General features: G+C 52.8%; 9 protein-coding genes and 1 non-coding gene across 18 annotated transcripts; all 10 read left to right on the top strand.

The window, feature by feature from the left end:
* Positions 1-172: 172 nt before the first annotated feature.
* Positions 173-1,379, top strand: ABB37_07146 (putative mitochondrial fatty acid elongase, putative (ELO3.1); the record flags this gene model as incomplete). Of its 3 annotated transcripts, none has more annotated exons than XM_015805681.1 (1): positions 173-1,379. In XM_015805681.1, the coding sequence occupies exon 1, from the start codon at positions 462-464 to the stop codon at positions 1,377-1,379; it is 918 nt and encodes a 305-aa protein (XP_015655687.1). In that variant the 5' UTR covers positions 173-461. The 3 variants fall into 3 exon arrangements, with proteins under 3 accessions (XP_015655687.1, XP_015655686.1, XP_015655685.1); XM_015805680.1 differs by having other exon boundaries at positions 245-1,379; XM_015805679.1 differs by having other exon boundaries at positions 251-1,379.
* A 2,057-nt stretch (positions 1,380-3,436) lies between these two features.
* ABB37_07145 (putative mitochondrial beta-ketoacyl-CoA synthase,beta-ketoacyl-coenzyme A) lies at positions 3,437-4,533 on the top strand (the record flags this gene model as incomplete). Of its 3 annotated transcripts, none has more annotated exons than XM_015805678.1 (1): positions 3,437-4,533. In XM_015805678.1, the coding sequence occupies exon 1, from the start codon at positions 3,655-3,657 to the stop codon at positions 4,531-4,533; it is 879 nt and encodes a 292-aa protein (XP_015655684.1). In that variant the 5' UTR covers positions 3,437-3,654. The 3 variants fall into 3 exon arrangements, with proteins under 3 accessions (XP_015655684.1, XP_015655683.1, XP_015655682.1); XM_015805677.1 differs by having other exon boundaries at positions 3,455-4,533; XM_015805676.1 differs by having other exon boundaries at positions 3,490-4,533.
* A 2,181-nt stretch (positions 4,534-6,714) lies between these two features.
* Positions 6,715-7,721, top strand: ABB37_07144 (putative mitochondrial beta-ketoacyl-CoA synthase,beta-ketoacyl-coenzyme A; the record flags this gene model as incomplete). 2 transcript variants are annotated; one of them, XM_015805675.1, is made up of 1 exon in its annotated part: positions 6,715-7,721. In XM_015805675.1, the coding sequence occupies exon 1, from the start codon at positions 6,852-6,854 to the stop codon at positions 7,719-7,721; it is 870 nt and encodes a 289-aa protein (XP_015655681.1). In that variant the 5' UTR covers positions 6,715-6,851. The 2 variants fall into 2 exon arrangements, with proteins under 2 accessions (XP_015655681.1, XP_015655680.1); XM_015805674.1 differs by having other exon boundaries at positions 6,720-7,721.
* Positions 7,722-7,800: 79 nt separating this feature from the next.
* ABB37_07272 lies at positions 7,801-7,872 on the top strand. Its single transcript has one exon. It is a non-coding gene; the product is annotated as a tRNA-Ala (tRNA).
* Positions 7,873-9,156: 1,284 nt separating this feature from the next.
* ABB37_07143 (putative mitochondrial Fatty acid elongase) lies at positions 9,157-10,127 on the top strand (the record flags this gene model as incomplete). The annotated part of the gene is made up of 1 exon (XM_015805673.1): positions 9,157-10,127. Exon 1 carries the CDS (start codon positions 9,288-9,290, stop codon positions 10,125-10,127), a length of 840 nt encoding a protein of 279 aa, XP_015655679.1. The 5' UTR covers positions 9,157-9,287.
* Positions 10,128-11,182: 1,055 nt separating this feature from the next.
* Positions 11,183-12,327, top strand: ABB37_07142 (putative mitochondrial Fatty acid elongase; the record flags this gene model as incomplete). The annotated part of the gene is made up of 1 exon (XM_015805672.1): positions 11,183-12,327. The coding sequence occupies exon 1, from the start codon at positions 11,467-11,469 to the stop codon at positions 12,325-12,327; it is 861 nt and encodes a 286-aa protein (XP_015655678.1). The 5' UTR covers positions 11,183-11,466.
* A 2,695-nt stretch (positions 12,328-15,022) lies between these two features.
* On the top strand, positions 15,023-16,039 carry ABB37_07141 (putative mitochondrial beta-ketoacyl-CoA synthase,beta-ketoacyl-coenzyme A; the record flags this gene model as incomplete). 2 transcript variants are annotated; one of them, XM_015805671.1, is made up of 1 exon in its annotated part: positions 15,023-16,039. In XM_015805671.1, exon 1 carries the CDS (start codon positions 15,200-15,202, stop codon positions 16,037-16,039), a length of 840 nt encoding a protein of 279 aa, XP_015655677.1. In that variant the 5' UTR covers positions 15,023-15,199. The 2 variants fall into 2 exon arrangements, with proteins under 2 accessions (XP_015655677.1, XP_015655676.1); XM_015805670.1 differs by having other exon boundaries at positions 15,045-16,039.
* A 1,295-nt stretch (positions 16,040-17,334) lies between these two features.
* ABB37_07140 (putative mitochondrial fatty acid elongase) lies at positions 17,335-18,427 on the top strand (the record flags this gene model as incomplete). Of its 3 annotated transcripts, none has more annotated exons than XM_015805669.1 (1): positions 17,335-18,427. In XM_015805669.1, the coding sequence occupies exon 1, from the start codon at positions 17,495-17,497 to the stop codon at positions 18,425-18,427; it is 933 nt and encodes a 310-aa protein (XP_015655675.1). In that variant the 5' UTR covers positions 17,335-17,494. The 3 variants fall into 3 exon arrangements, with proteins under 3 accessions (XP_015655675.1, XP_015655674.1, XP_015655673.1); XM_015805668.1 differs by having other exon boundaries at positions 17,353-18,427; XM_015805667.1 differs by having other exon boundaries at positions 17,396-18,427.
* Positions 18,428-19,925: 1,498 nt separating this feature from the next.
* ABB37_07139 (hypothetical protein) lies at positions 19,926-20,768 on the top strand (the record flags this gene model as incomplete). Its single annotated transcript, XM_015805666.1, has 1 exon — positions 19,926-20,768. Exon 1 carries the CDS (start codon positions 20,157-20,159, stop codon positions 20,766-20,768), a length of 612 nt encoding a protein of 203 aa, XP_015655672.1. The 5' UTR covers positions 19,926-20,156.
* A 597-nt stretch (positions 20,769-21,365) lies between these two features.
* ABB37_07138 (hypothetical protein) lies at positions 21,366-23,235 on the top strand (the record flags this gene model as incomplete). The annotated part of the gene is made up of 1 exon (XM_015805665.1): positions 21,366-23,235. The coding sequence occupies exon 1, from the start codon at positions 22,204-22,206 to the stop codon at positions 23,233-23,235; it is 1,032 nt and encodes a 343-aa protein (XP_015655671.1). The 5' UTR covers positions 21,366-22,203.
* Between the last annotated feature and the right edge of the window lie 700 nt (positions 23,236-23,935).

The raw sequence follows: 23,935 nt of genomic DNA, 5'->3' as shown, positions 1-23,935 counted from the left end.
GAAGACTTCAACAGCTTTGAAGGAGTGATGATAAAAAGGAAGAAAATATGGCAGCCGAGTAAAATAATCGGAACGGCTGATCAGGTGCGAGACGGCTGGTGCTTATACTTAACTACGTCCTGCTCCGCTGCCCTCCCCCCCCCCTCCTCTCTCTCTCTCTTCCTCTCATTGAGGTCTCTTTTTGCGTTTGTTTGTTTTTTGCCGCTCGTTTCTGTTTTTGTTTTGCTTTCGCTTCGTATGAGTAGTTCAAGGGAACCAAACGATCTCTCAGCACCTCTTCTCCAGGCAGGTGGTCACACACCCCTCACGCACACACACACACACAAAGCGCATGCTCGTACGGCGCCCTTGTTTCTTTTTTTAGGTGACAATATTTACGTTCAAGTGTCTAGATATCTATATATCTATCTATATATATATATTGTCTGCAACGTAGCAGCACGTGTTCAACGCGACGCACGATGGTGAAAATAGATTTCCTGGACAACTTCCGCGGCGACAACGTGCTGCAATGGATGTCAGACCACCTAGAGATCCCCGTGCTGGTGGTGGGGATGTACATGGTGCTGGTGCTCTACATCCCTGACGCGTACATGAAGGACCGGGAGGCCTTCGATCTGCGTCAGCTGAACAAAGTGTGGAACCTGCTGCTGACGGTCTTCTCCATGGCCGGCGCCTACTACTGCCTCCCGCAGCTGTACCGCACCATCTTCGTGCCGGAGTTCTACTTGCACGACTACGCCACCGGGGGCGAGATTCCATGGAAGGGCGGCGTGTACAACGCCTTCTGCTACTGGAACAACAACGCCTTCTACGACGGCCCTGTCGGCGCGTTTGTCGCCATGTTCATCCTGAGCAAGATTCCTGAGATGCTCGACACCGCCTTCCTCGTCTTCCAGAAGAAACGCGTTATCTTTCTGCACTGGTACCACCACGTCACGGTGATGCTGTACTGCTGGCACGCGTACATGTACAACATCTCTGGTGGACTCGTTTTCGCCGGCATGAACTACGGCGTGCACTCCATCATGTACCTCTACTACTTCATCTGCGCCTGCGGCTACCGCCGTGTCGTGCGCCCCTTTGCCTGGCTCATCACGTTCCTGCAGATCGCGCAGATGGTGGTCGGCATGTTCACCGAGGTCTACACGCTGTACATTCTCTACTTCACCGACCGCCGCTGCGACTCGAACGCGACGAACGCGCGGCTTGGGTTCTTGATGTACCTGACCTACTTCCTTCTCTTCACGAAGCTCTTCTACGAAAGCTACATGAAGCCGCCTGCGCCGCGCCCTACGGTGTCGGGGAGAGAGAGGAGAGCCGACAAACCCAACGGCGAACTGACCAACGGTGACGCCAACCGGAAGAAGGCTCAGTAAGCTGCTCTACGTTGCTGCTGGTACCGCGAGACTCTTTTGTGTAGGTGTGCGTTTCCGCGTCTGTGTTTACTGTAGGACGAAGCTGCTGGTGAGCTGCACTTTTTTTTCCTTGATGTCGGTGATTGTTGCAACCGCTCTCGTCTGTGAGTTGTTCTTATCTTTTTTTCTCTCTCCTGTAGCGATTGTTTGTGTGTGCATGGAGGCCTTGAAAAGCAACCCGAAGCGCACTCCACGTCATGTAACGCGCACTTGTCGCGGTGATGTCGGCCCTCTTTACATCCGCGTTGCTGCCACGTCTCCCCAGCCCAGCACAACGCACTCCTCATTTGTGATGTTTTCTTCTCTTTATTTTCCTCTACCATGTTTTGCGTCATATATATGCCAATTTCGGGTGTCAGTGTTTCCACGTGTAGATGCATGTGTGTGCTTCTTTCTCTGTCTTGCTTGGTGTTACTTCCTTCATCCGTTTAATATTCCTATGCGTTTGTTTTTTGTATTTGTTTGTTTGTTTTTGCAAACTAGCGGCACACGTTGACTGCAGACCTGCAATGTTTGAGCGGGGAAGAAAAGAAAAGTTGGATAATTTGCGTGTAAGAATCATGCTGACGATGAAAAAGAAAGAGAAAAAAAGGCTGTGCGTAGCGGCGCAGGTCACACACACACACACACACACACATACAAACACACACATGTGCACCCTCGTTGCGTGACAATGTACGTCTCCATGTTGATGATGCGGGTTTTTGCGATTACAGTTCCTGTCTGGATGTATGTGTGTTTTATTGTTGTTGTTGTCTTACACTCGATAAGAAAAAGGTGCAAAGTTTTGGTGGTAAGTGGTGCTGCTCTTTTTGGATCCGATGTGGCAGCCGCACATCGTCGTAAATCCGGTGTTTGGTGGTGTTGTTGTTGTTCAAGGTCCGAACACACAAGATGAGGTCGAGCACATCTGTTTCTTGTTTTGTTTGTCCATTCGGGGTTTTTTCTTTTCAATGAGTGAAAGTGACTAACTAAAAGTGTTGTCGCTGCACACTGCATGCCGTTCCACGTCGTGGTTGCTGCTGCTGCTGCTGCTGCCGCTGCACACATTTTTGTTGGAGGTGGTGTTGGTGTTGCAAGAGATTCTGTGTGTTGCTCGCTCTGTTGGAGAGGACCATACTAACTAAACTTATTCCAGAAAGAACGACAGTGAAGAAGGCGGGGGATAAAAATATTTTTTAAAAAGCATGGTGCTCATACATAACAGATTCTTTCTCGTTCTTCCGCGCCTTTAAAATGATCTTCTTTTTCCTTTCGTTTTTTTTTCATCTGGGGTTTTTTTCTTCTCCTGTTTTCTTTATCGTATGTTTCTTCCGGCGGCCCCGCCTGTCACAAGACCGCTCGTAGGCGTCAACGACTACCAGCAGCATCGTTACCGGTCAGCCGCACAACTTTGTCACACGACAGCGGCCACGATGAGGCTACGTCGGGGCGACTCTAAACGGTGTTGTTGTTGTTGGTGTTCTTCTTCCGATGTTGCTTCGTATATGAAGGGACAAGAAGAGGGATGTGTCTGAGCAGGTTTTTTTGCTTGTGGTGAGCTTTATGTGTGTGTATGTGTGTGCTGTGGCATCGGCGGGAGAGGGAGGGAAGCAGCATTTAAACGAACAGAAGTCCAAGAAGGAAAAGAAGAAGAAATTATTTCAATGTATACGCATAGATAGAGGTAAGGTATCTCCTTGTACGTCGATGGAAGCGTGCGGTGGGGGGAGGGGAGGCCATTTTGTAAGCAGAAACAGACTTGTGACCTCTGCAGCTAAAAGGCGGCTCCTCCGTTTTTCGACGTTCGTCAGCAGCTTTTATTGTTACTGGTATTCGTAGAATAATAATAATCCGAAAAGAAAAGCATTTCTACTGTCGCGTGGAAGGGATCGCCTTGGCGTGGCAGGAATGCTGCTTTCCTTCTCCAAACACACAAAAAGAAGGGAGCAACACTTCACTCCTACCCCTCTACTCTATCCTCTACTTTGTCTTTCTTTTCCTTTCACATGTGTACAAACATGCAAACCAACCATACATACATACATGTATTCCTGGATCCCGTGCGCTCCTCATCCGCTCCTCCTTTTCAGTTCGCACCGCAGTGAATCCTTTGTGTGTGTGTTTTTGTTTTTGTTCTGTTTTGCATCACTTAATTACTTAACGACGCTTCTTCTTCTCACACACAGCTCCGTCTTTCTCTTTGAACGAGAAACACATACACACATATCTTTTTTTTCCCACCTCGACAGCAACTATGTTCCCCTACGACGAGTACGTGAACGGTCACGTCGTGCAGCAGTACATGCTGGACAACGTCGACTACTGCTGCTACCTCGCCTTCGCGTACCTCGGCATGGTGCACTACGGACCTGGGATTGCCAAGTCGCTCCTGGGCGAGAACCCCGCCCCGGTCGCTGCGGCTGATGGCAAGCGTCCTCGCCCGCCGGCAGACCCGGAGTGGCTGCGTCTGTCCATGGTTGCGTGGAACTTCTTCCTTGCCATCTTCTCCATCTGCGGGGCGGTAGTGATTGTGCCGGCGCTGCTTGGCGCCATCGCGAAGAACGGCCTGCGGAAGACCGTCTGCGTGCTTGACGATGAGCTCACCTACACCTCCCCGTGTGGCTTCTGGACCGCCATCTTCGTCGTAAGCAAGATCTTTGAGCTGGTGGACACCCTCTGGCTGGTTCTGCAGAAGAAGAAAACGCCGCCGTTCCTGCACTGGTACCACCACGTCTCGGTGCTCATCTTCGCCTGGTCCAGCTACAGCGTTGGCAGCTCGACGATGTCGGTGTTCGCCGCCATGAACATCTGCGTGCATTCCATTATGTACTCGTACTTTGCCCTATGCGCGTGCGGTGTGAAGAAGCTGCTGCGCCCCTTTGCCCCTTTCATCACGGCCCTGCAGATTGCGCAGATGGTGGGCGGCTCGGTGCTCACCTTCTACTCCTACGCGGTGAACGCGTCGGCCTACAACGCCGGGGTGACAGATATTCATCAGCTGCCCTGCGCCGTGTCCAAGTCCGCGGCTCGCTTCGGTGTGTTGATGTACGTCTCGTACCTCTACCTCTTCTCGCAGCTCTTCGTGAACTCGTATATGAAGAAGCCCGCCCCGGCCTCGAAGAAGGCTGCGTAGTGCGCACTGCCTAGGTAGGAGAATGAAAGGAAAAATGGCATTGTCAATGTCAAGCTTACTGGAGCAAAAAAAAAACATGAAGAAGAGAAGAAAAGGAGGAGGGGGAGGGGAGGGGAGAGGGAGAGATCGAATGTTGAACTCGTAATGGTCGTTGCGCATACGCCAAATACATTTGCAAACACATGTGCCGCTAAACATACTCCTCACCGCGGGTGCCGACTCTAGTGTGTTCTCTTTATCGTCCTATTCCTTGCACGCACGCCATCGGACAAAGGACGAGCGGAGGAGAAGCGTGAACAGTCAAATTTTTTCCATACTTCATCTTGATGTTTATTTTGTTTGTTTGTTTTCATGATGAATAGGAGGCGTTGAGGTACTGAAAATGGCAACAGCAAAAAAAAAGGGAGTGATAGCTGACCACAGCCTTCATTTTCAAGTGTTATCGAAGAAAGGAAGGACAGACTTCTGGTTGTGTAGCAGCAGAGCAAGAGCGCAGCAAGTAGAAATCTAAGAACCACTTTATTCAAAAGGTCGTTTCGTTAACTGAGCTTTTGAATGGACCAGATCTTTTAGCTGGTCATCGTAGCTTTCTTTGAGTGTCTGATTTCTTTGTTGTTGTTGTTCTGTTTTTCACCCTCGGCAACTCTTCCTTTCGATGCGAAAGCGGCACCGTGAAGAAAAGATAGTGTTCTCGCTCCGCTTGTGTTGCTTCGAAACCGAAGAATCATTGACGCTCTTCATCAAATACATTTGCGTCATCAGGAAGCCGCTCTGCACATTCATGTTTTCCTTTTCCTTCTCTTTTTTTTTTTCTCCACGGTCTGCGCTTCACTAGTTGATCTGCAGAGATATTGTACTAAACAAGGGAGGCGGTTTTTCGTTATTATTTTATTATTATTGGGGAAAAGGAGTACATCTCAGAGATCCCGTTGTTTGTTTGTTTGTATTTTTTACCGCGCTTCAACAACACCGTTCTCACGAACACGCGTAGACCCAACATGTGTCGCATCAAGCTACGTCTCACACATTTTCTGTTGGAAGAGTTCTGCAGATCTATCCTAAGAACGAAAAAAAACACTCGCGAGTGAAGCATTCCTCCTCTTTTTTCCCTGTTCAGGTCTCGGGACTGCGCTTGCTATCTCTGGTAGCCGTGCATCCAGTAACTTTGGTGGTAGAAATAGCATCCACACACAGACACAACTATACAGAGAGGGGGAGGGAGAGAGTAAGCGAGTTCAACGGATCCATCGTTTTGTGGGTGTCAGTATCGAAGCCTTTCTTCCCCTCTTCTTTATTTGTTGATTTCATTACTATTATTGTTTGTCGTTTTTTTTACCTTTTTTGTTGATTCTCCGCTGTTCCGCATCGTTGCGCACATGAACCTTTGTCCTTCCTTGCCCTTTCCTCTCTCTCTCTCACGCACACCATTTACATTCTCGCCTAAGGAGCTGATACGCCCGCCCTCCCCCCCCCCTCCCATTTCTTTTCCTCTCCTTGTTTTTTTTTTCGCGCTAAGGCTGAAATCAGTTCAACAGAAAGGCAAAGGCCGTCTTTTTTGTTTTTCATAGACTTTTAATGATTCCTCTTTTCCAGTCTGTGTCATCTCCGTAATCGTGAGACTATCGCCAGGTTTTTTTCTGTAAGACGAGCACTAAAAAATATACCGACATTAAGATTTGCATAGAAGCGTGCTCGCACCCTCACCTCGGGGGGAAATGCGTGTGTTTGCGCGAGTTTACGTGTGACATGTTGTAAGCCGGAGAAAAGTGAAGAAAACATCAATGAATCGAAGTAGTGCTGTTCGCATGGCTAAATGGCGGTGGTGAAGGTGAACAGTGTGGTCCACAGGGGTCAAGTCATGTGGACAAGCTTCCTCGTTTTCCCGCACTTTTTTAAAGTCATCGCGTGTGCTTTCATACACCTGCAAAACCCACCCACGCATGCGGCCGTGCCGCAGCAGCCTGGGTTGAATCCGTGTGACTCGTCTAGCGTAGGAGACGAGATCATCTTCCCCTGAGGGGGGTGGTGCCCCTGAGAAACGTGTTGTTTTCGCTGCATTTACCGACCTCTCTATTTGTATGGCCCTGCCTCCTCTCGACTGTCTTCTCCACCGGTGCGTTCGCGTCGCCTCCACTGCCACATCGTCCTCCACCCTTTCCTTGACGCCCACCGCCGCGGCCAGCACAGACTTTTTACCCCTCTCTCTCCGTCCGCCCAACTCGGGCCATCTCCATCTCCTTTTGTTCTTATCGCACACACGGCAGTACAACGTCAACAGCCTCCCCTCTTCGAAGCACACCCTTTGCATCGTCATCAACATGCAGTGGATCGACAGCTGGGGTGCCGCCAACTACGACGGCTACGCCTACAAGGCGTGGCTCATCTACCACACCGACTACGCCATCTACATTGCAGGTCTGTACCTCGCCCTCGTCTTCCGCGCCCCACCCCTCGTTGCGAAGTACGTCTACGGTGGAGAGGGCGTCCAGCGCACCGGCGAGAAGCCGGCGTGGCCGCGCTGCCCGTGGATCTGCTGGAACCTCCTCCTCTCCGCCTTCTCCTTCTACGGTGCGTCGCACGTGGTGCCGGTGCTGCTGCACCACGTGCGCCGCGACGGCCTGCGCAGCACCCTCTGCACGCTGCACCCCGAGGAGTACTACCGCGGCCCGACCGGCATGGCGATGGGCCTCTTCGCCCTCTCGAAGGGCGCCGAGTTCGGCGACACCGTCTTCCTTCTCCTGTCGGGTCGCCGTAGACTGCCGTTTCTGCAGTGGTTCCACCCCGTCACGACCTTCCTGTACTGCTGGCACGCCTACGCGGTCGGCAGCGGCGTCCTGACCGTGGCCGCCGCGCTCAACTACTCGGTGCACACCGTCATGTACCTCTACTTCGCCGTGGCCGAGGTCGGCCTGAAGAGCCTCGTGCGCTCCTTCGCCATGTACATCACGCTGGCCCAGATCACGCAGATGGCGGTTGGCCTGCTGCTGATCGCCTTCGTCACGTACGAGAAGTACCTCGACTACGCGGTGGGCCGGCCGGACGCGGACCCAGCTGCCTGCGCCGGCACTCCGTGGGACGCCGTCCGCGTGCAGATCCTCATCGCTGCGGCGAACCTTGTCCCGTTCACGCAGCTGTTCCTCGGCGCCTACGTGTTCAAGCGGCCGGACGCGGCCAGCACGAAGGCGTAACTCGCTTTGCGGGCGTCGAGGTAGACGGAGGAAGTGCGACGGCGCTGGCTGCCTCTGCGAGGCGCGAAGGATGGGCGTCGGGCGTATAGCTCAGTGGTAGAGCGTCCGTTTCGCATACGGAAGGCCTAGGGTTCGATCCCCTATTCGTCCACTTTTTTCCCAGCGGCGCCAGGCCCCACAAGCCAAGCGCGCGCACGGGGACACGGGCAGCCCCACCAACCAAAAGGGGGAAAAGAAAAACACCACCAGTCCCGCGGCACAGCGTCGTTTGCGCCACCTGCTCTTCAACGCAACTGCAGCGTGTCACATCAGCCACCGTTGACTGTTTCCTTGCTGCTGGCAGAGCGCCTCGAGGGAGGGCAGCAAGCAAAGGAAAGGTTGTCACAGCAAGTGTGCTGTGACAATCCTCGCGAAGGCGGTCTCATTGTTGTGATTACCATTTTCCCCTTCTCTACGCGAAAGCACTATTCTCTAAACGTATTTACTTTCTTGTTTCTGCATTCCTGCTGGCGTTTGGCGCCTCTCTTCTCTGACGTCAGTGCTCGCATGAATGCGTGCTCCACGCGTCCGCTCACCGCCGTTTCTGCGTGCACTGGCAACGGAAGAAAGAGGCTGGAACGCGAGTACAGGAGTGCCTCGCTTGCGTCCGTGAACTGGCACTGTGGGTTGTCCATGCCTGTGGACGCTCTTGTTGTGTCTTACTTCATTAAGCTTCCTTCTCTTCCCAGCATACTATTTGTATTTCTCCGGTGTGTCATTTCGTATGGTGCAAACATATGTTGATTTACTCCGTGTCTCAGTGTATTCCCACCTCCCCCTCCCCTTACTCCTCTAAAGCATTCGCGAATCTGTCTTTGTGTCGTTTATGGCTTCTTCGAGTTTTATATTTATTCTTTCAGCCGATAGTACACCGTGTGGTGGTGGTGGTGGTGGTGGCGGTGGTGACGGTGCACAAGCAATCATGATTCTGTTGTTGGCACCCGTCTTGGTCCGCTTCATCCGTATCAACGATGAAGGAAGCACGTCACCCGCCTATATATATGTTTTTGCTTCTCTCTTTTTGTATTAAATCACGTTCGCCGAGTGCGTGTTTCTGCACGCAAAAGTGAAGCTCGTAGAGGTAAGGAAAGAAGGATGGGTTTATGAATCCCCACCGCCTCTCCGCTGCGTGCTCGCGCCTACGCGGCGGCAGGCGATGGTTGTTGCGCTGGGGCTGCTTTGTGTTTATTTGCTTGTCTTGTCTTTTCCACGTGCGTGTGCCACACCGTTCTTTCGTCCGTCGCGTTTTATTAGTGTTCCATTGATGCGCTCTACCATGCTGCACCGCGGACCTCCCATCCTGATCCTCCTTCCCTCCTTCTCCCCCTGCTTGTGGTTCTCTCGCATCCGCACCTGCTCTCGTAAATGTGATCGCAAACACACACACACACACGCAGACGCACTCGCACACATTCCTTTCAGCAATAATTGACCGTAGCTGCCCCTTCTAGAGCCCTCTTGCCCGCTCCCCGCTCCTCACCCCCATCCACCTCGGCCTCTCCTCGCCAGCTCATCGTTGACGTCGCCATGCAAGCGCTGGACAACTACCTCGTCGCCCACTGGGATGGCCGCGCCGTGCAGCAGTGGATGGCCAACAACGTGGACATCGGCATCTACATCGCCGCGGCCTACCTGACCTTCGTCTTCAAGGGCCCCATCCTGGTGGACTACATCTTCCGCGGCAGCCCGCCTACGAAGCTGATCAAGACGTGCTGGGCCGTCTGGAACGTCGGCCTCGCTGTCTTCTCGATGTACGGCGCGTACCACATCGTCCCGACCTTCGTGGGCAACCTGTACAAGTACGGCAAGCGCGACACCCTCTGCGTTTTCCGCGAGGACGAGTTCTTCACGGGCCCGATCGGTATGTCGATGGGGCTCTTCACCATTTCGAAGCTGCCGGAGTTTGGCGACACCTTCTTCCTCGTCCTCGGCGGCAAGCGCTCCGTGCCCTTCCTCCCCTGGTTCCACCACGTCACCATCTTCCTCTACGCGTGGATGGCCTACCAACAGGCCTCGAGCGTCTGGATCGTGCTCGCTGCGCTCAACTACTTTGTGCACTCCGTCATGTACACGTACTTCGCCTTGACGGAGGCGGGCTTCAAGAACCTGGTGAGGCCGTTTGCCATGTATATCACTCTAATGCAGATCACGCAGATGGTGATTGGTCTCTACTTCACCTTCTGCTTCATGTTCTACCACAGTCAGGACCCGGAGGGCTGCAACGGCTCCACGGTGGCCCTTGCTCGTGGCCAGTGCATGATCTACTTCTTCAACTTCTACCTCTTCTCGGAGATGTTTGTGAAGGGCTATATCCTGCCTCGCAAGGTCCCCGTCGAGAGCGCCCCTGCCGTGAAGAAGAACGAGTAAGCAGGCCAACAGGCACGGCATCTCTGTGGATGCTTTCGTGCGGTCGCGGGATGAAGGAGGCGCACCACGTGCAATGTGCAAACGGAAGTAAAATGATAAAAGCACCGCTGATGGCGTTCTCTCTCTCTCTCTTCGGAGACTGGTCTGAGCCGTCTTGCTTCGTGTGCATCGCCGTACAATCTATCGCCCGACTTCTCTCTTTCCATTGTACGTGCCAGGAAGCAGAACCATCGAGGAGACTGGCTGATATCGGATTCTTCTCCTGGTTTCAGTGTGGTGTGCGGTAATCAATTAATTTGCTGATTTGATGAATTTGTGTGTTTTATTCGTTTTTTTTTCCTCTTGATCATAATGATTAAGGGTGCCGACAGTGTATATCATTGTCCACCCGCCAGGTCCTCTCCGGTTCTCTGTTGCTGCGCCTCTTCACTTAGAAAGCGGTCGAATTCTGAGCGGAGGCAGACGTACGCAATAGAACACGCGTTGGGAAGCCCACACTTTCAATTGACACGGAATTTTTTCTTGTGCTCCCGGTCAGTGTCATTCTTTTCTTCTTCGCTATGGCCGCATGTTTGTGTCGAACAGCTCCAAGAAGAAACGCAGGGAAAGGCGGTGCAGGATGGTGTGTCGCTTAATCGGACGAAGCGGCACAACTCCGAAAGGGCGCCGCCGCACTCATGTGTGTGTGCGTGTGGGGGGATTACTGTGAACATGGGACGCGATGGACGCAAAACAATAGCACTCTATGCCAGCCGTGCGCGCTTTCCTTGTAAGCCCAGACACTCGGCTTGAACACGCCTTCTTTCTGAGGCTCTGTAGACGGTATGTTGTGTTGCCACCCACCATGAGATTCCTGGCTGTTGGCACCCTTGCGGGCGGAAGGGCGTGCCTTTGCAGAGAACGCATTTGCCTAGTGTCCGCTGCAGATGCCTTCGCACACTCCGTGGACGTCTTGAAGCGCATTCTATTGCCTTTCGTACTCTGTTTCTCTCCCTCTCACACACACACACACACCTTCTGCCCTTGTCTACCTTGTTTGTGACCCACCCTGTACAGTCTCCTTAAGCCCTCATACACACGCGTTTGTACCGTGCGATCACCAACTCTGACGTTTGACTTCGCTCTCTCTCTCTCTCTCTCTGTGAGGATCCGTCGCTAACCCACCACTGCGCAGCACACCGCTTTCTTTGCGTCCTTTTGGTGATTCTTCTCCCACGAAGCAGCACCACAACGCCTGGATTTCTCTGAAAAGGAGCAACAAGCGACTCGATCCACATCGGCCTTTTCTCCCCTGCGCTAGTTACTATCCCTCTCTCCTCATCATTACGGCATCGTCATCATGCAGTGGATCGACAACTGGGGTGCCACCAACTACGACGGCTACGCATTCAAGCAGTGGCTGCTGGAGAACCATGATATCGCCATCTACGTCTCCTTCGCCTACCTCACCTTCGTCTTTGAGGCGCCGAAGCTGGTGTCGAAGTATCTGAATCTGCCGGCGAACGCGAAGACCAGTCCGCTGGTGCCCATCATTAACAAGTGCTGGGCGGTCTGGAACATCCTCCTCTCCGCCTTCGCCTTCTACGGCACGACTCGCACCCTGCCGGTGGTCATCTACAACCTCAAGACGTACGGCCTGCACGACACCCTCTGCACCTTCCGCCCTGATGAGTTCTACACCTCCGACGTCGGCGTGGCGCTCGGCCTCTTCACCATGTCGAAGGTGCCGGAGTTCGGCGACACCTTCTTCCTGGTGATGAAGGGCACGAAGCTGCGCTACCTCTCCTACTTCCACCACACCGCGATGTTCCTTTACGTTTGGCTGTCCTACGAGACCGGGAGCAGCACGCTGATCTGCGCCGCCGCCATGAACTACTTTGTGCACACCATCATGTACTTCTACTTCTTCCTGTCGGAGGCTGGCTTCAAGAACATCGCTCGCCCGTTCGCCATGTACATCACGATGCTGCAGCTCGTGCAGATGATGGGCGTCATGTTCGTGTCCACCTACGTGCTCGTGCAGAAGTACGTTCTGGCGGGACAGGGGATCGTGGATGGCATGGAAGGCTCCTGCTCTGGCACCACCTCCGCGACGGCTCGCCTGCAGCTGTGCATCTACACCGCTTTCCTGTACATGTTCGGTCAGATGTTCGTGAACAATCACATGCGCCCCCGCGTGGAGCACAAGAAGGCCGAGTAAGAACGGTAGTTCTATGCAATACGGGAGAAAGAAAGAAAACACCGCCGCACATGTGTCCTTATGGGTCTCCATGTGGTCCTTTCCCCCTTCAACTTCTCCCTCCCTCCCCCTGCTTCGTCTCTCCTCTTTCTATATTAGAGGAGTGGAATAGCGGAGGAAGAATGAAGGAGTCGAGGTGGTGGTGTTTCTCGTTTCCTTTTTCTTTTCGTATGTGGATGGTCCGGCGTTACTGATGCGTGTTTATCCCTGCGTTCTCGCCGTCGGATTGTGATTGGTGTGCGTGTTACCCGTTCTACCTCGTACACGAGGGGACGACAAACGACACTTTTTTTCGCTTTCTCAGAAAGCACGCCCCCCACGATCTTCATCGCTCGTCTACAGCTCTTTTTCTTTCTTCTTGTATGTTTTTTTGCTGAGGTCTGCCTGTGTGTGAGCGTGAGTGCGTTGTCTGTGTTGTTTTTTTTTGGGGGGGAACTATCGCTTGCACCAAGCGGCGTTGCTCTGCGCAGAACCTCTCTTCCTCAGACTCACTCTTTTCTGTTTTCGCTTCTGCGTTCTTCACTGGGAGAACGAGCGAGTGGAAGAGGAAAGGGGGCAGCGATGGCACACGCGCGCAAAGACGCAAGTTTGCTTGCTATCGCGAATAGGCGAGCACCACCACTGGAGCGAGGACAAACAACCAGGAAGAAAATAAGAAGTAGTAGTTGAAAGAGGAAGATCCGAAAAGCGGAACTTCACACCGATGAAGCGGAGGGCGAGGGATGTATCCGAACAAGAAAGTGAATAATAATAATAATAATAATAATAACTTGCTTCATTGACATATATTACCCACGAGCGCGTACGATGAGAACGGTGACGAGAAAAGCAAGGTGTAACATTCTTATGGTGCCGCTCGTGTAACTCAAGATTATTATTATTATTATCGCTTTAAATGAAGATATTCTAAAAAGGGCAAATAGAAAGATGCGACCCATTGTGCATTGACGCATTGTTTGCCGTGCATGTGGGTGTGTGGGTGCGTGGGTGCACGTGAACATGCTTTTACCATCATCTTTTCCTCCTCGCTGATAATCGTGATGTCTGCAAGTCTATCACATTCCCCTTTCTCTTTTTTCTTCGTGTGTGTTATATACCTTTTTTTTTAATGCTTTCTCTCCCCCTTTCTCCTTCGCAAAGTCACCTAGCCGGAAGAAGAAAACGGAACAAAGAAACTACAAGAAAGAAAGAAAAAACGAAGGTACAACAAATCGGAAGATGTGTGACGCGGTAGTGTCTTCTATTTGGTTGTCGTTTCGCTTCACTTTTCACATTTCTATGTAGTATTTATTTATCAATATATCATTCTTCTTCGTTTCTGTTTGTGGTTTTGTTGATGTTGTTGTTTTACCAAACGTGTAATGGCTTTTTTTTTTGTTTGTTTGTTTGTTTCTAAATGATCACAGATGCAGAACACGGTTCTTACTCTGCGTTTTTCCTTTTCCTTCTCTTCTTGTCGTTCTCTTCACTCTTCTTCTTCTTTTGTTTTTTTGACTTGGTTGCTAACAGTAACACTATTTTTGGTATTTTCTGTGTCGACCTTTTCTTTTGTTGTTTTTGTTTTTCTTCTCTCTGTGTGTGTGTAGCAGGGCACGTTCATCAGCTACGCATTGTACAAGAGAGAGACACACACGTATAGCTTTCGTTTCCCTTTTCCTATTATTGGTAACCGCCTGAAGCTGCCTTCTACTTTCTATTTATATACGCTTTCCTCCTTCTTTCTTCTTGGTACTTGTGATACTCGAACGCCAGTACAAAGAAAAAGGAACAAAGAAAAGAAAAGCGATGCTTCCATCAAAGAAAAGTTGTACCTCTGTTCCTTGAGGGGAGTTCATGTGTGTGTGTCGGTGTCCGTGCCTGTCTGTCTGTCTGTCTGTCTGTGTGTGTGTGTCTCCGAGCCAGCGCTTTTGCGTGTGCCGGTTTGTTGGCGTTGGTGACACAGTACGAAAAGTAGCCGAAGGCGATGACACCTTGTTTGCTCGACACGCTTCCCATGCCCCCATTTATTGGTACTACTGTTGCTATTACTATTATTATTATTATTTGGAAAGCTACCTTTTTCAAATAACTTTTGCATGGAAAAAGTGCTTGGCCAAAGGGAAAAGGGAACTGAAACGCACGCAGACACTTCTGTGTAAATACAAACAATGAAAAGAAACAAAAGAAAGCAAAACTCTTTAAAAAAAAAAAAGACGGTTCAGTGTACGATCAGTGAGTCAAAGGCAACTCCGCAGAGGGGGGAAACCATCTTTTCTTCCTGGGCTTCTTCAAGTGATGATGTCCTTGCCTGTGTAACGCCGAAGGCACAGGGCCAACAAACTGTCTGGGCCCGTTTGCTGATGCGTGCTCGTCAAAAGAAATGGGAAATTGGTTTCTGTTTAGTTTTGTATAGCGCGGGAATTGGTTGAGGGAAACCAGCTGTTGTTAATGTTATGTGTTTCTTTCAGGAGTATCACGCTGTGTCCTCAGGAAAAAAAAACGAAAAGAACGAAAAAAAAAACGCGCCTCTCGTATTCTTGACTGCGAACACTCCACACTTCTCTCTCCCTCTCTGATCCTTTCTCCGATCTTTCCTTACTTATCTCTTCTGCCTCGTCCTTTCTGAATGTGTGACCGACCCTGCGCCTCCTTTCTTTGTTCTCTTTTACGTCCACGAGGAACCCTCGCACATCTACCAAGGCAGCTTTCCACACCCACGCACACTCATACACACTCCCCTCTCTCTCAAACAGTGCGGATTTGTGTGTCTCTCCCCGTTTATTCATACAACGCGATAGAACTCGTCCCTTTTTTGTTGTTTTTCCTCATCCTCCCTTCTCTCTTGATCGGCGAAATGCAGTGGCTTGACAACTACGGGGATCACCAGTACGACGGCCGCGCTGTCCGTCGCTGGCTGGAGGACAACGTTGACGTGTGCGTGTACATTGCCGGGGCCTACCTGGCCTTTGTCTTCACCGGTCCCAAGATCATGGAGGCCCTCTTCCACGGTAACCCGCCGCTGGGCATCATCAAAAAGTGCTGGGCTCTCTGGAACGTTTCTCTATCTGTCTTCTCCATGTACGGCGTGCTGCGCGTCGGGCCGCCGGTGGTCCGCAGCCTCTCCAAGCGCGGCCTGCACGACTCCCTCTGCACCTTTCGGGAGGAGGAGTTCTACACGACGAAGGTCGGCTTCGCCCTCGGCATGTTCGCCATCTCGAAGGTGCCGGAGTTTATGGACACCGTCTTCTTGCTCATGCGCGGCGTGCGTCTGTCCTTCCTCTCGTGGTTCCACCACGTCACGACCTTCCTGTTTGCGTGGTACAGTTACCAGCAAGGAACTAGCATCTTTATCCTCGCCGCCGCCATGAACTACTTTGTGCACTCCATCATGTACGCGTACTTCGCTCTCTCGGAGGCGGGCTACAAGAACCTCGTGAAACCGTTTGCCATGTACATCACGCTGCTGCAGATCACGCAGATGGTCGGTGGTCTCTTCGTCTCGAGCTACGTGGTGTACCAAAAGGTCTCCTACGGTGAGTCGGCCTGCTCCGGCACGTCCATGTCGGCCGGCCGCACGCAGCTGGTCATTTACATCTTCAACTTCTACCTCTTCTCGGAGATGTTCGTGAAGGGCTACATCCTGCCTCGCAAGGCCCCTGCCCCCCGCGCCTCGACGTCGAAGAAGACGGCGTAACTTGTTGACCCACACGTGAAAAGAGGGAGGGGGTTAGGGCGGGTCAGGCGGGTCATCGATCCGCGAAATGGATCTTACTGACATGAGGGCATACGTTTTTGTTTGATTTGCGTCTTCGCGTCTTGCCGTTTATCAACTTCGCTGAGACGTCAAAATGAGGCGGGCTGACCCTCACCCCCTCCCCTTTTCTTCCGCGTAGAGTCAGTGGCGATAACACAGAAGAAGGCGCTCATGGCACATAGGGGAAACAGCTCACATACGCGTCGCGGCACAACGAAGCTGTTTTTCTCCCTGTCTTAATGGTCTCCGTGGTGGTTCGCTGCGGTCCTTCTCTGCGTCCCCTTCGCGTGTAAAAAGAAATAAGGTGGGCACATGCGTGTTGCGTCCTCTCTCTCTCTCGCCTCTCGCGCCCACCCCTCCGTCCCGCAACTCCCACGTCCTTCACTCGTCCCTTGTCCTCCACGTGAGAGCCGAGGTGTGCTGAGTGGAGGACGCGTATCGTAATGTAATTAAAGATCTAACGGGGGAAAAAAAGGAAGCACATATACACTGTTTTTTTTTTCTGCTGTGGTGTTGTTGTTGATATGAGAGTCTGGAGGGTATGAAATGAAGTAAAGAAAGCTGTGCGTTGATTCTACGTGGCCCCGTAAAGCTTAGATATGTGTATTTTTTTATTATTGTTGTCGTCGTTTGTCTGTTTGTTTGTCTGTCTTCTCTTGTTTTTTCTCACCTCGCACAGCCACTCGCAACGATGTAGGCATCGCCGAGTACCTTCTCTATACATCCGAGTCGGCTTTGGCAACTGCCTTTGTACGCAATGCCGGCGTCATCGCTCGACTCAAAGGACTCAGATACAAGAAGAAGGAGGAGAGAGAGAGGAGTTAAGTGTTATTTGCTGGTAACTTGCCTAGGTACAGTCTAGCTTATGCTTCCATATAAGTCACTCATCCACTCATGGTATGTAAGAGAACAAACAGGGGGGGGGAAGGACTGCAGCATCACCTGAGTCCTTTCGTTCTGTGCAAAGGCGATTGGAAATGGTTCCCGACGCACGGAGCTTACCTTTTCAAGCAGTGTTCTTGAGTTGTCGACGCAACGCTTTGGGCTTTCCATGTGGTATCCAAACGAAAAAGAACGAGTGCTGCCTTGTCACTGCTACTCGAAATTCGTCGTCGCGGGAGCTTACTGTGTACAGGAGCTGCGCGTTCTGTTTTGTGGGCAATGGCATTTTGTGTGTTTTCCTCCATTCCGCTCCTCCCTTTCTGTTCTTTTCTTTCTTCCAAAAAAACCTGGCAGTTCGTCCCTCTCTTCCAGCACGCAAGCTTCTCCTCTACTTCTTCTGTTTTTCTTCTCACAGGCACCGTGCGCGATCTCGCATTCGTACGCAACGCGTTATTTTGTTTGTGCGTATTTAACTTACTATTATTTAACATCCTCGCCTTTTTCGTCGTCGTCATGTCCAGCCTCATCGACTACATTGTCCACTTCGACGGCTATCCGCTGCAGGCCTACCTGCTGGACAACATCGACTTCATCGGCTACATCGCCTCCTGCTACCTCGTCATGGTCGGCAAGGGCGATCGCATTCTGCGCTGGTGGAACAAGAACAAAAACAGCAGCAAGGCGCCGCAGGCGGATGGTGGGGCGTCGGCGCCGCTGCAGAACGGACAGGCGAAGGCGGCGGCGGCCGCGCTGAAGTCGTGCCACACCGCCGCCTTCTTCTACCACGCCGTGATGTGCTTCGTGTGCGCTGCCCTCTCCTGCCTGCTCGTGCCCGCCATGGCGCAGTCCATCCTGCGGAACTCCTTCTTCGACACCATGTGCATCTGGGATGACTACCGCACCCTGAAGGGCTACGTCGGCTTTGCCCTCGGCGGCGCGGTGATGGTGAAAGTGGCGGAGCAGCTCGACACCTTCTTCCTGGTGCTGCGGGACTACATCACATCGTCGCCCGAGCAGGAGAAGCGGCAGCCGCGCCGCGTGACGCCGTCCCACTGGTGGTTCCAGGTGCTCGTCGCGCTCTACTTCTGGCACACCTACAGCATCGGCACGAGCTGCTTCGCGATGCTGGCGACGTGGTCGCTGATCATCTCTGCCGTGCGCAACTTGTTGTACATGCAGCAGGACAGCGCGCAGGCGCGTTTGCAGACGGCGGCCGCGGCAAAGCTGGCTGGCACGGTGGCGGCGCTGGATATCGCGGAGTGCGTCGGCTGCAGTTTGCTCTCCCTCTATGCGAGCTATATGAACTACACGAACGAGCGTGGCTGCATGACGGTGCAGGCGAACGTACGCATGGCGTTGGTGCTGTACGTGACGGAGGTGGTGCTGCGTGTGCGGGAGATGCTCGCGGCAGTTGCGGAGCGTGACACGGGCAAGAAGAAGCAGTAAAAACAAAGGCAAGACAGGTCTTTTCTTTTCTTACCGTTTTCCACGGTAACTTGTTTTACTGAGAGAGAACTGTGTAGCAGCACAGTGTGTGTGTTTGATTTTCTTTTCTGTAGCCTTTCGTTGTTCGCTCCGCACCTTCTTACTCTTCCTTTGAGTGGCATGTTATGCGTGGCGATAATGATGGCGCTTCGTCTTGCTCTTTTCCACTCACACGCACGCGCGTGCAAACACCCACAGACAGTCTCCTTGCCTTTCTCACACAACTAATTTTTGCCCGCTCAGCACTGCTGTCCCGCCGTAATCGTCTTTTTCGTGAGCCGGCTTGTTTAACGACATTTCATCTTCCTTTCTCTCCGTGTGTGTTGTTTTATTTTGTTTTGTTTCTGTAGCTTAGTATTATCCCCGAGATTTTTCGGTTGGTTTGGTCTTGTTATTGCCTCTTATGTGGTCACATCGATTCATCGTCATGTATATATATTTCTTTCCTCTTCCCTCTAATGTGAACAGGTGGACTTCTTTCGTTTCTTTCTTTAATTTTCTAGCTCAGTGGTACTTTACTTCTTTCTGTTACTATATGTATGTATGTGTGTGCGTGTGTGACGCTGCGTGTGGCGCGAAGTATGTAAGACGGGTCGCGTGCGTTCGATTATTGGTGTACGACACTGGGCCGCGTCGCTGTTATTTCTTTTTTTCTTCTTCTTTTTCGCACTCGATGGAAAAACAGAGAAGTGAGGTGAAGGGACGGTTTCCACGTTGAACTGCGCGACGGCACGATTACGACACCACGTCGAAGAAGGCCCCTTCATTCTTTCTCTTTCAATTTTACCACTTACTTCTCTTTTCTTTTATTATTTCTTCTCGTTTAGTTTCGCTCCGTGTGAGGGTGTGCGTTTCGTGGCTGACGTCTCCTATGATATTTGTTCTCGCCTTTCTCCGATGAGACGCCAGAGGCGAGGAACAACCGCAGAACGCAGAGAAGGAGAACCCAAAGCAAAATTCCGTGGAAAGGATAAAAAGCTGCAACGCTCAGTGTAATCGAGGGACGAAAGATACGTGCGAGAGAGGCCCTCCCCCCCCCCCCACCACACACACTTTTTTTTATTGTATTCTAAAGTGTTGAGTTTTAAAAAGAGAGAAACAAAAAGAAAACTCTGCCGTGTGGATGTTGCGTTCCATCGCGGCTTGCAACGTCAGACAATTCGTGTATTTGTAGGTGCTCGTGCACGTGTTTGTGTGCGTGTGTTCGCGCTTTGTATTCGGCGCATTCGGGGCTTTCGGCCCTGCGTCGCGGTAACGTGGTCTCTGTCTTGATCTGCGGTGCATCGCCAACGAAGGAGCCGTGGAACAATGATTGTGTCATTCAAAACACTTCGGTCTATGATCCCTACGGGGAACAGGTGGATTCCCCTCATGCAAACTACAAGGATTATCGTCTCGTTGCCCATGTGCTCTCTTCGCCCTTTATTTTCCTTCTTTCTCTTTCTCTTATACGGTGGCAGGTGTAACGCCGCTGCTGCGTGTGCCGCTACATCGTGATATATTTTTATTAGTAGTAGTAGTATTATTCCTACCACTACTTTAATTGTTTTCTGTGTCGCTGCGTAAGACCACTCTTTATTCCTTTGTTGCTGTTTTCTTAAACTGTGTCGTTCGGCTCATTTCGCGGCAGATTCTGGAACGCAAACATCGTCGTCCTCAACGGCAAAAGAGAAATTCAGTAAAGGGCAACATGCTCTTCGGCCAGCTTGTCTGTTATGGCTGTCAGCACGTGCTCACGTACCCTCTCGGGGCCATCTCCTGCCGCTGCCGGCTCTGCAACACCATCAACGCGGCGCAGAACCTCCAACTTACCTGCGGCGCCTGCGGACAGGAACTCCACGCCCCGATCAACACCCTCGCCTTCCTCTGCCCCTGCTGCGGTACCGTGACGGACATCCCCGAAGAGCTGCTGCCCCCGTTGCCGAGCTGCGTGAACCTCGGCGACGGCACGGAGGAGATGGAGACGACGATGTACGTCTCGCACCCGACGCTGGCGCCGATGGGACTGGCAGCGGCGGCGGCGTCGCCGGTGGAAGGGGACTCCTCTGCGCCATCGCATTCGTCGGCATCCTCACCGTCGCCACCGCCTCCGTTGTCCGCAGGTCGGCACAAAGTGCCGCGGACGATGCTCACACGAGAGGAACGGGAGGCGGTGCAAGAGACAGTAGACGAAGCCGCACAGAGAGGAGAAGAAATTTATGATGAGGATGGGGGGGAGAGCGACCCGGTGGCGGCGGCACGAGAGTCGGTTGTGCCAATGCGTCTCGCACCGACGGTGATGATCGCCACTCGAATCTTGTAAGTGAAGTAATGTCTCTCTGTATGTGGTGTGTATCCTGTTTCATGGAAAGGGAGGGACGGATACACCAGCTGCGGCCTGAACGTTAGCTCAAATCCTTTTGATTTCCTCTCTTCCTCTCCTGCTGCTGCTCTTGACCAACACGTATGCGTACATCATTGTTTTTGTTGCTGTTGGTTTCCTGAGAGTGTCTGAGTGTCGCCGCGGACAGCTCCCTCACTCCTGTGTAATGTATTGTGCTGGTGCTGGTGATGTTGTTTTTTTCATGTATAGCTGCTTGTTTCTTTCTATCAATGTGTGTTTCATTGTCGTTTCTCTTTCTCTCTCCTGCGAATTGTACTGCATGAAATTCATCTATCACCGCCATCGAGTCAAAGACGTGACGAAGCCACCGATGATGATGAGGTGATCAACGTAAGAAAGAACGTGTGCGCCCCCCCCCCCCCTTCCGCTTTCTCCTCTCCCTCTGCTTTACGCTTTGACGTTGGCAGCCGCTTCTCAATTCGTATTATTATTATTATTGTTTCCGACTGGCGTACTTTTCTCCCATCCTATCTGTTCGTTCTCCCTTCCCCCCTCCCCTCTTCTCTCTCCCTTTCAGTCTTACATCAGCTGAGAGTGTACGCAAGCACTTTTGTGTCGTCGTGCTCCCCTTGTGTGTGTGTGTTGCCATCTCCCTTCCAGACGCAACGCGAGAACGAAAAGGAGTGGCAGCGTCTGTGAAACGATCCTGGGCCGGCGTACATCACACGACCTTTTCTTCTTTCTTTCTTTTAATTTCCGCGACTTCAAAAGCTCGCCCGCTGTGTTGTTGTTGCTGTTTGCACGAGATGTCCAGTGACGACGCGGCACTCGATGCGGCGGTGGACCGCATTCTTTTGGGCGGTGCGCGTCCTTCTTCTTCATCCACCGCCCCTGTGCGTTCGATCGATGACAACGAGCGTGCACCGTCTGCCTCCGGTAAAGCGGTGGTAGAAGACGTGAACGCTGTCGAGCATGCGAGCGTGCGGCGTCCATCACAGACGTCCTCCCCTGCGCCTTTATCCGTGCAACCACCGCCGACTGCAACGCTCGAGGCGACCACGGAAGAAGAAGATCTGAACGTGTTAGTGGAACGCATTCTTGCCGGGCCGGGTCCTGCGGCACACACCTCGAACGGCACCACACGGCACCTACGCAGCTCTCAATCCCCCACGAGTGCCTCCTTGTCTATCTCGCCGGCTCCTCTCCGCGCTTCCAGCTTCCCCAGTCCTATACCGAGACACATCAGCAGCGTCACATACAGCAGCAGCAGCAGCAGCAGCAATCGCCGCATCAACCGTCCGCCAGCGGGAGCAGCGAGGCGGCGCGTCATCGAACAGGCGGCTCCACCAGGGCAGATCGCAGCCTCTCCCGTGCGTCTGGCGGAGGTCTACTCAACAGCGCATCGTCATCTCCCATGAATGCCGTCGTGCGCCGCCTCGCGCGGTGGCAGGAGCGGCGGGAGGCGAAGCGGGTGCAGTCCGTGTATGAAGCACTCGAGCGTGAACACGAGGAGTGCACCTTTGAGCCGTCCATCAACCGCCTCGGCGGTGGCGGCACCGGTGACGATCGCAGCCGCAGTCACAGCGGGGGCGACCATGGGAAGGACGTGGAGGATGTAAGTAGAAAGCAGCAGCAGCAGCAGCGTGCGTCCTCTGGCGGACGCGCCGAATCACCGTCCCACTACGCTCCTCTGTGCCGCCGTGACAGCCACCGACGGAGCACGTCGACCGCGTCCTACGAGACCGACGGGGCGGAGTACGTCCCGTCCCTGCTGCCGCCCACGCAGCCCGTTTACGGGGCAGCGGCATTTATCGAACGTCTGCGCGGCGCACGGGAGGAGCGCGATGCCGTCACGGCGGCGGCGGAGGCGAAGCGGCTGCACTACTACGACTCGACTTCCTTCACGCGCGGCGTCACCGTGCCGGTGCCGTTTGAACTGGGCGATAGCCGGCCGAGACGGGTGGCGTCGTCGACTGCCGCCGTGCCCGGGGTGCCGTCGCCGCTGGCCCGGCTGCGTGCGGCTGCCGGGGTGGGAATGTCGTTCACCGAGACGGGCGACGGCGGCTCTCGCGGAACGCCGCTGCAGGCGTCCTCCCCGTCGCGTGTGGGCCTTACTCCGCCGGCCGGTGTGGCGAAGAGAGGAGGCAACAACTGCAGCAGCAACAGTGCCACGCTGACTCGCTCACTTTTCTCGCACATGCTAGGGCGTGGACCTCGCGTAGAGGAGGAGGACGAGGATGGATGGACCACCCCTTCTGCTTCTGCCGCGGCGGCAGCGGTGCAGTACGAGTATGCCGGGGAAGAGGAAGAGGGCGAGGAGCGCTTGACGGCTGAGAACACATTCCTGTCGCTCGCTCCGCAAATCCGCGAGACCCTCTTGTTCGACCAAGGGATGGCGCAGCAGCTGCATCGCGCGACGGAGTCTATTCGGCGTGGCGTCGTTTGAGAAATCAGCGGTGAGCGGGACAAGCGAAACGGAGAAAAGGAAGGGAACACGAAAAGAAGGACGTGTTTTGACAACACAGAGAGAAAGAGGGAGAGAGAGAAAAGCTGTAACGCTGCGTGGCCTCTGGGCTCGATGAAGCGCTTCCCTTTCTCTGTTTGTTGTTGATTATTATCCTCTGGTTATTTTTTTCTTTTTGTAGAGTCTCTCGTTGCGGCTGTTCTGTACTGGTGTCTCCCTTATCCTCTTTCACCCGCTCCTACAGGAGATCACTGCTACACGCTGTATATCACCGTCTTTTATTATTTCCTCCGGAGCTGCCATCGAAACGACTTCGCCTCGACTACGTTTTTTTATTATTATTTTCCCCTATTGTATCATCCTTTTTTTACTTTCTTTCTCGTGTGTGTTTGTTGTTGTGGATGTTCTTATTTATTGGCGCTGCGGCCTATCTGGATCGCCTGCGCGGCAGAGGGCGTTCCCACGTAAGGGATGATCGTCTATCATACAAGACACGCCCCTACCATATATATATATATATATATATATATACGGAAAAGAGATTGCGTAACTGCGGTGGTGCAGCCCGTAGCGTGCATGTCTCTTCACCCCACCACCACCACCCCGAGCAGAGTCACGCTTTTGTGTGTGGCTCGATTCCCTCTTGTACAATTCTTTCTCGGTGCACGACAATGTCGCTCGT

The sequence above is a fragment of the Leptomonas pyrrhocoris genome (genome assembly GCF_001293395.1).
Source record: "Leptomonas pyrrhocoris isolate H10 chromosome Unknown, whole genome shotgun sequence".
Lineage (NCBI taxonomy): Eukaryota > Euglenozoa > Kinetoplastea > Trypanosomatida > Trypanosomatidae > Leptomonas > Leptomonas pyrrhocoris.
Note: the sequence above shows the minus strand (reverse complement) of the source record. Positions and strands in the feature narration are given on the sequence as shown.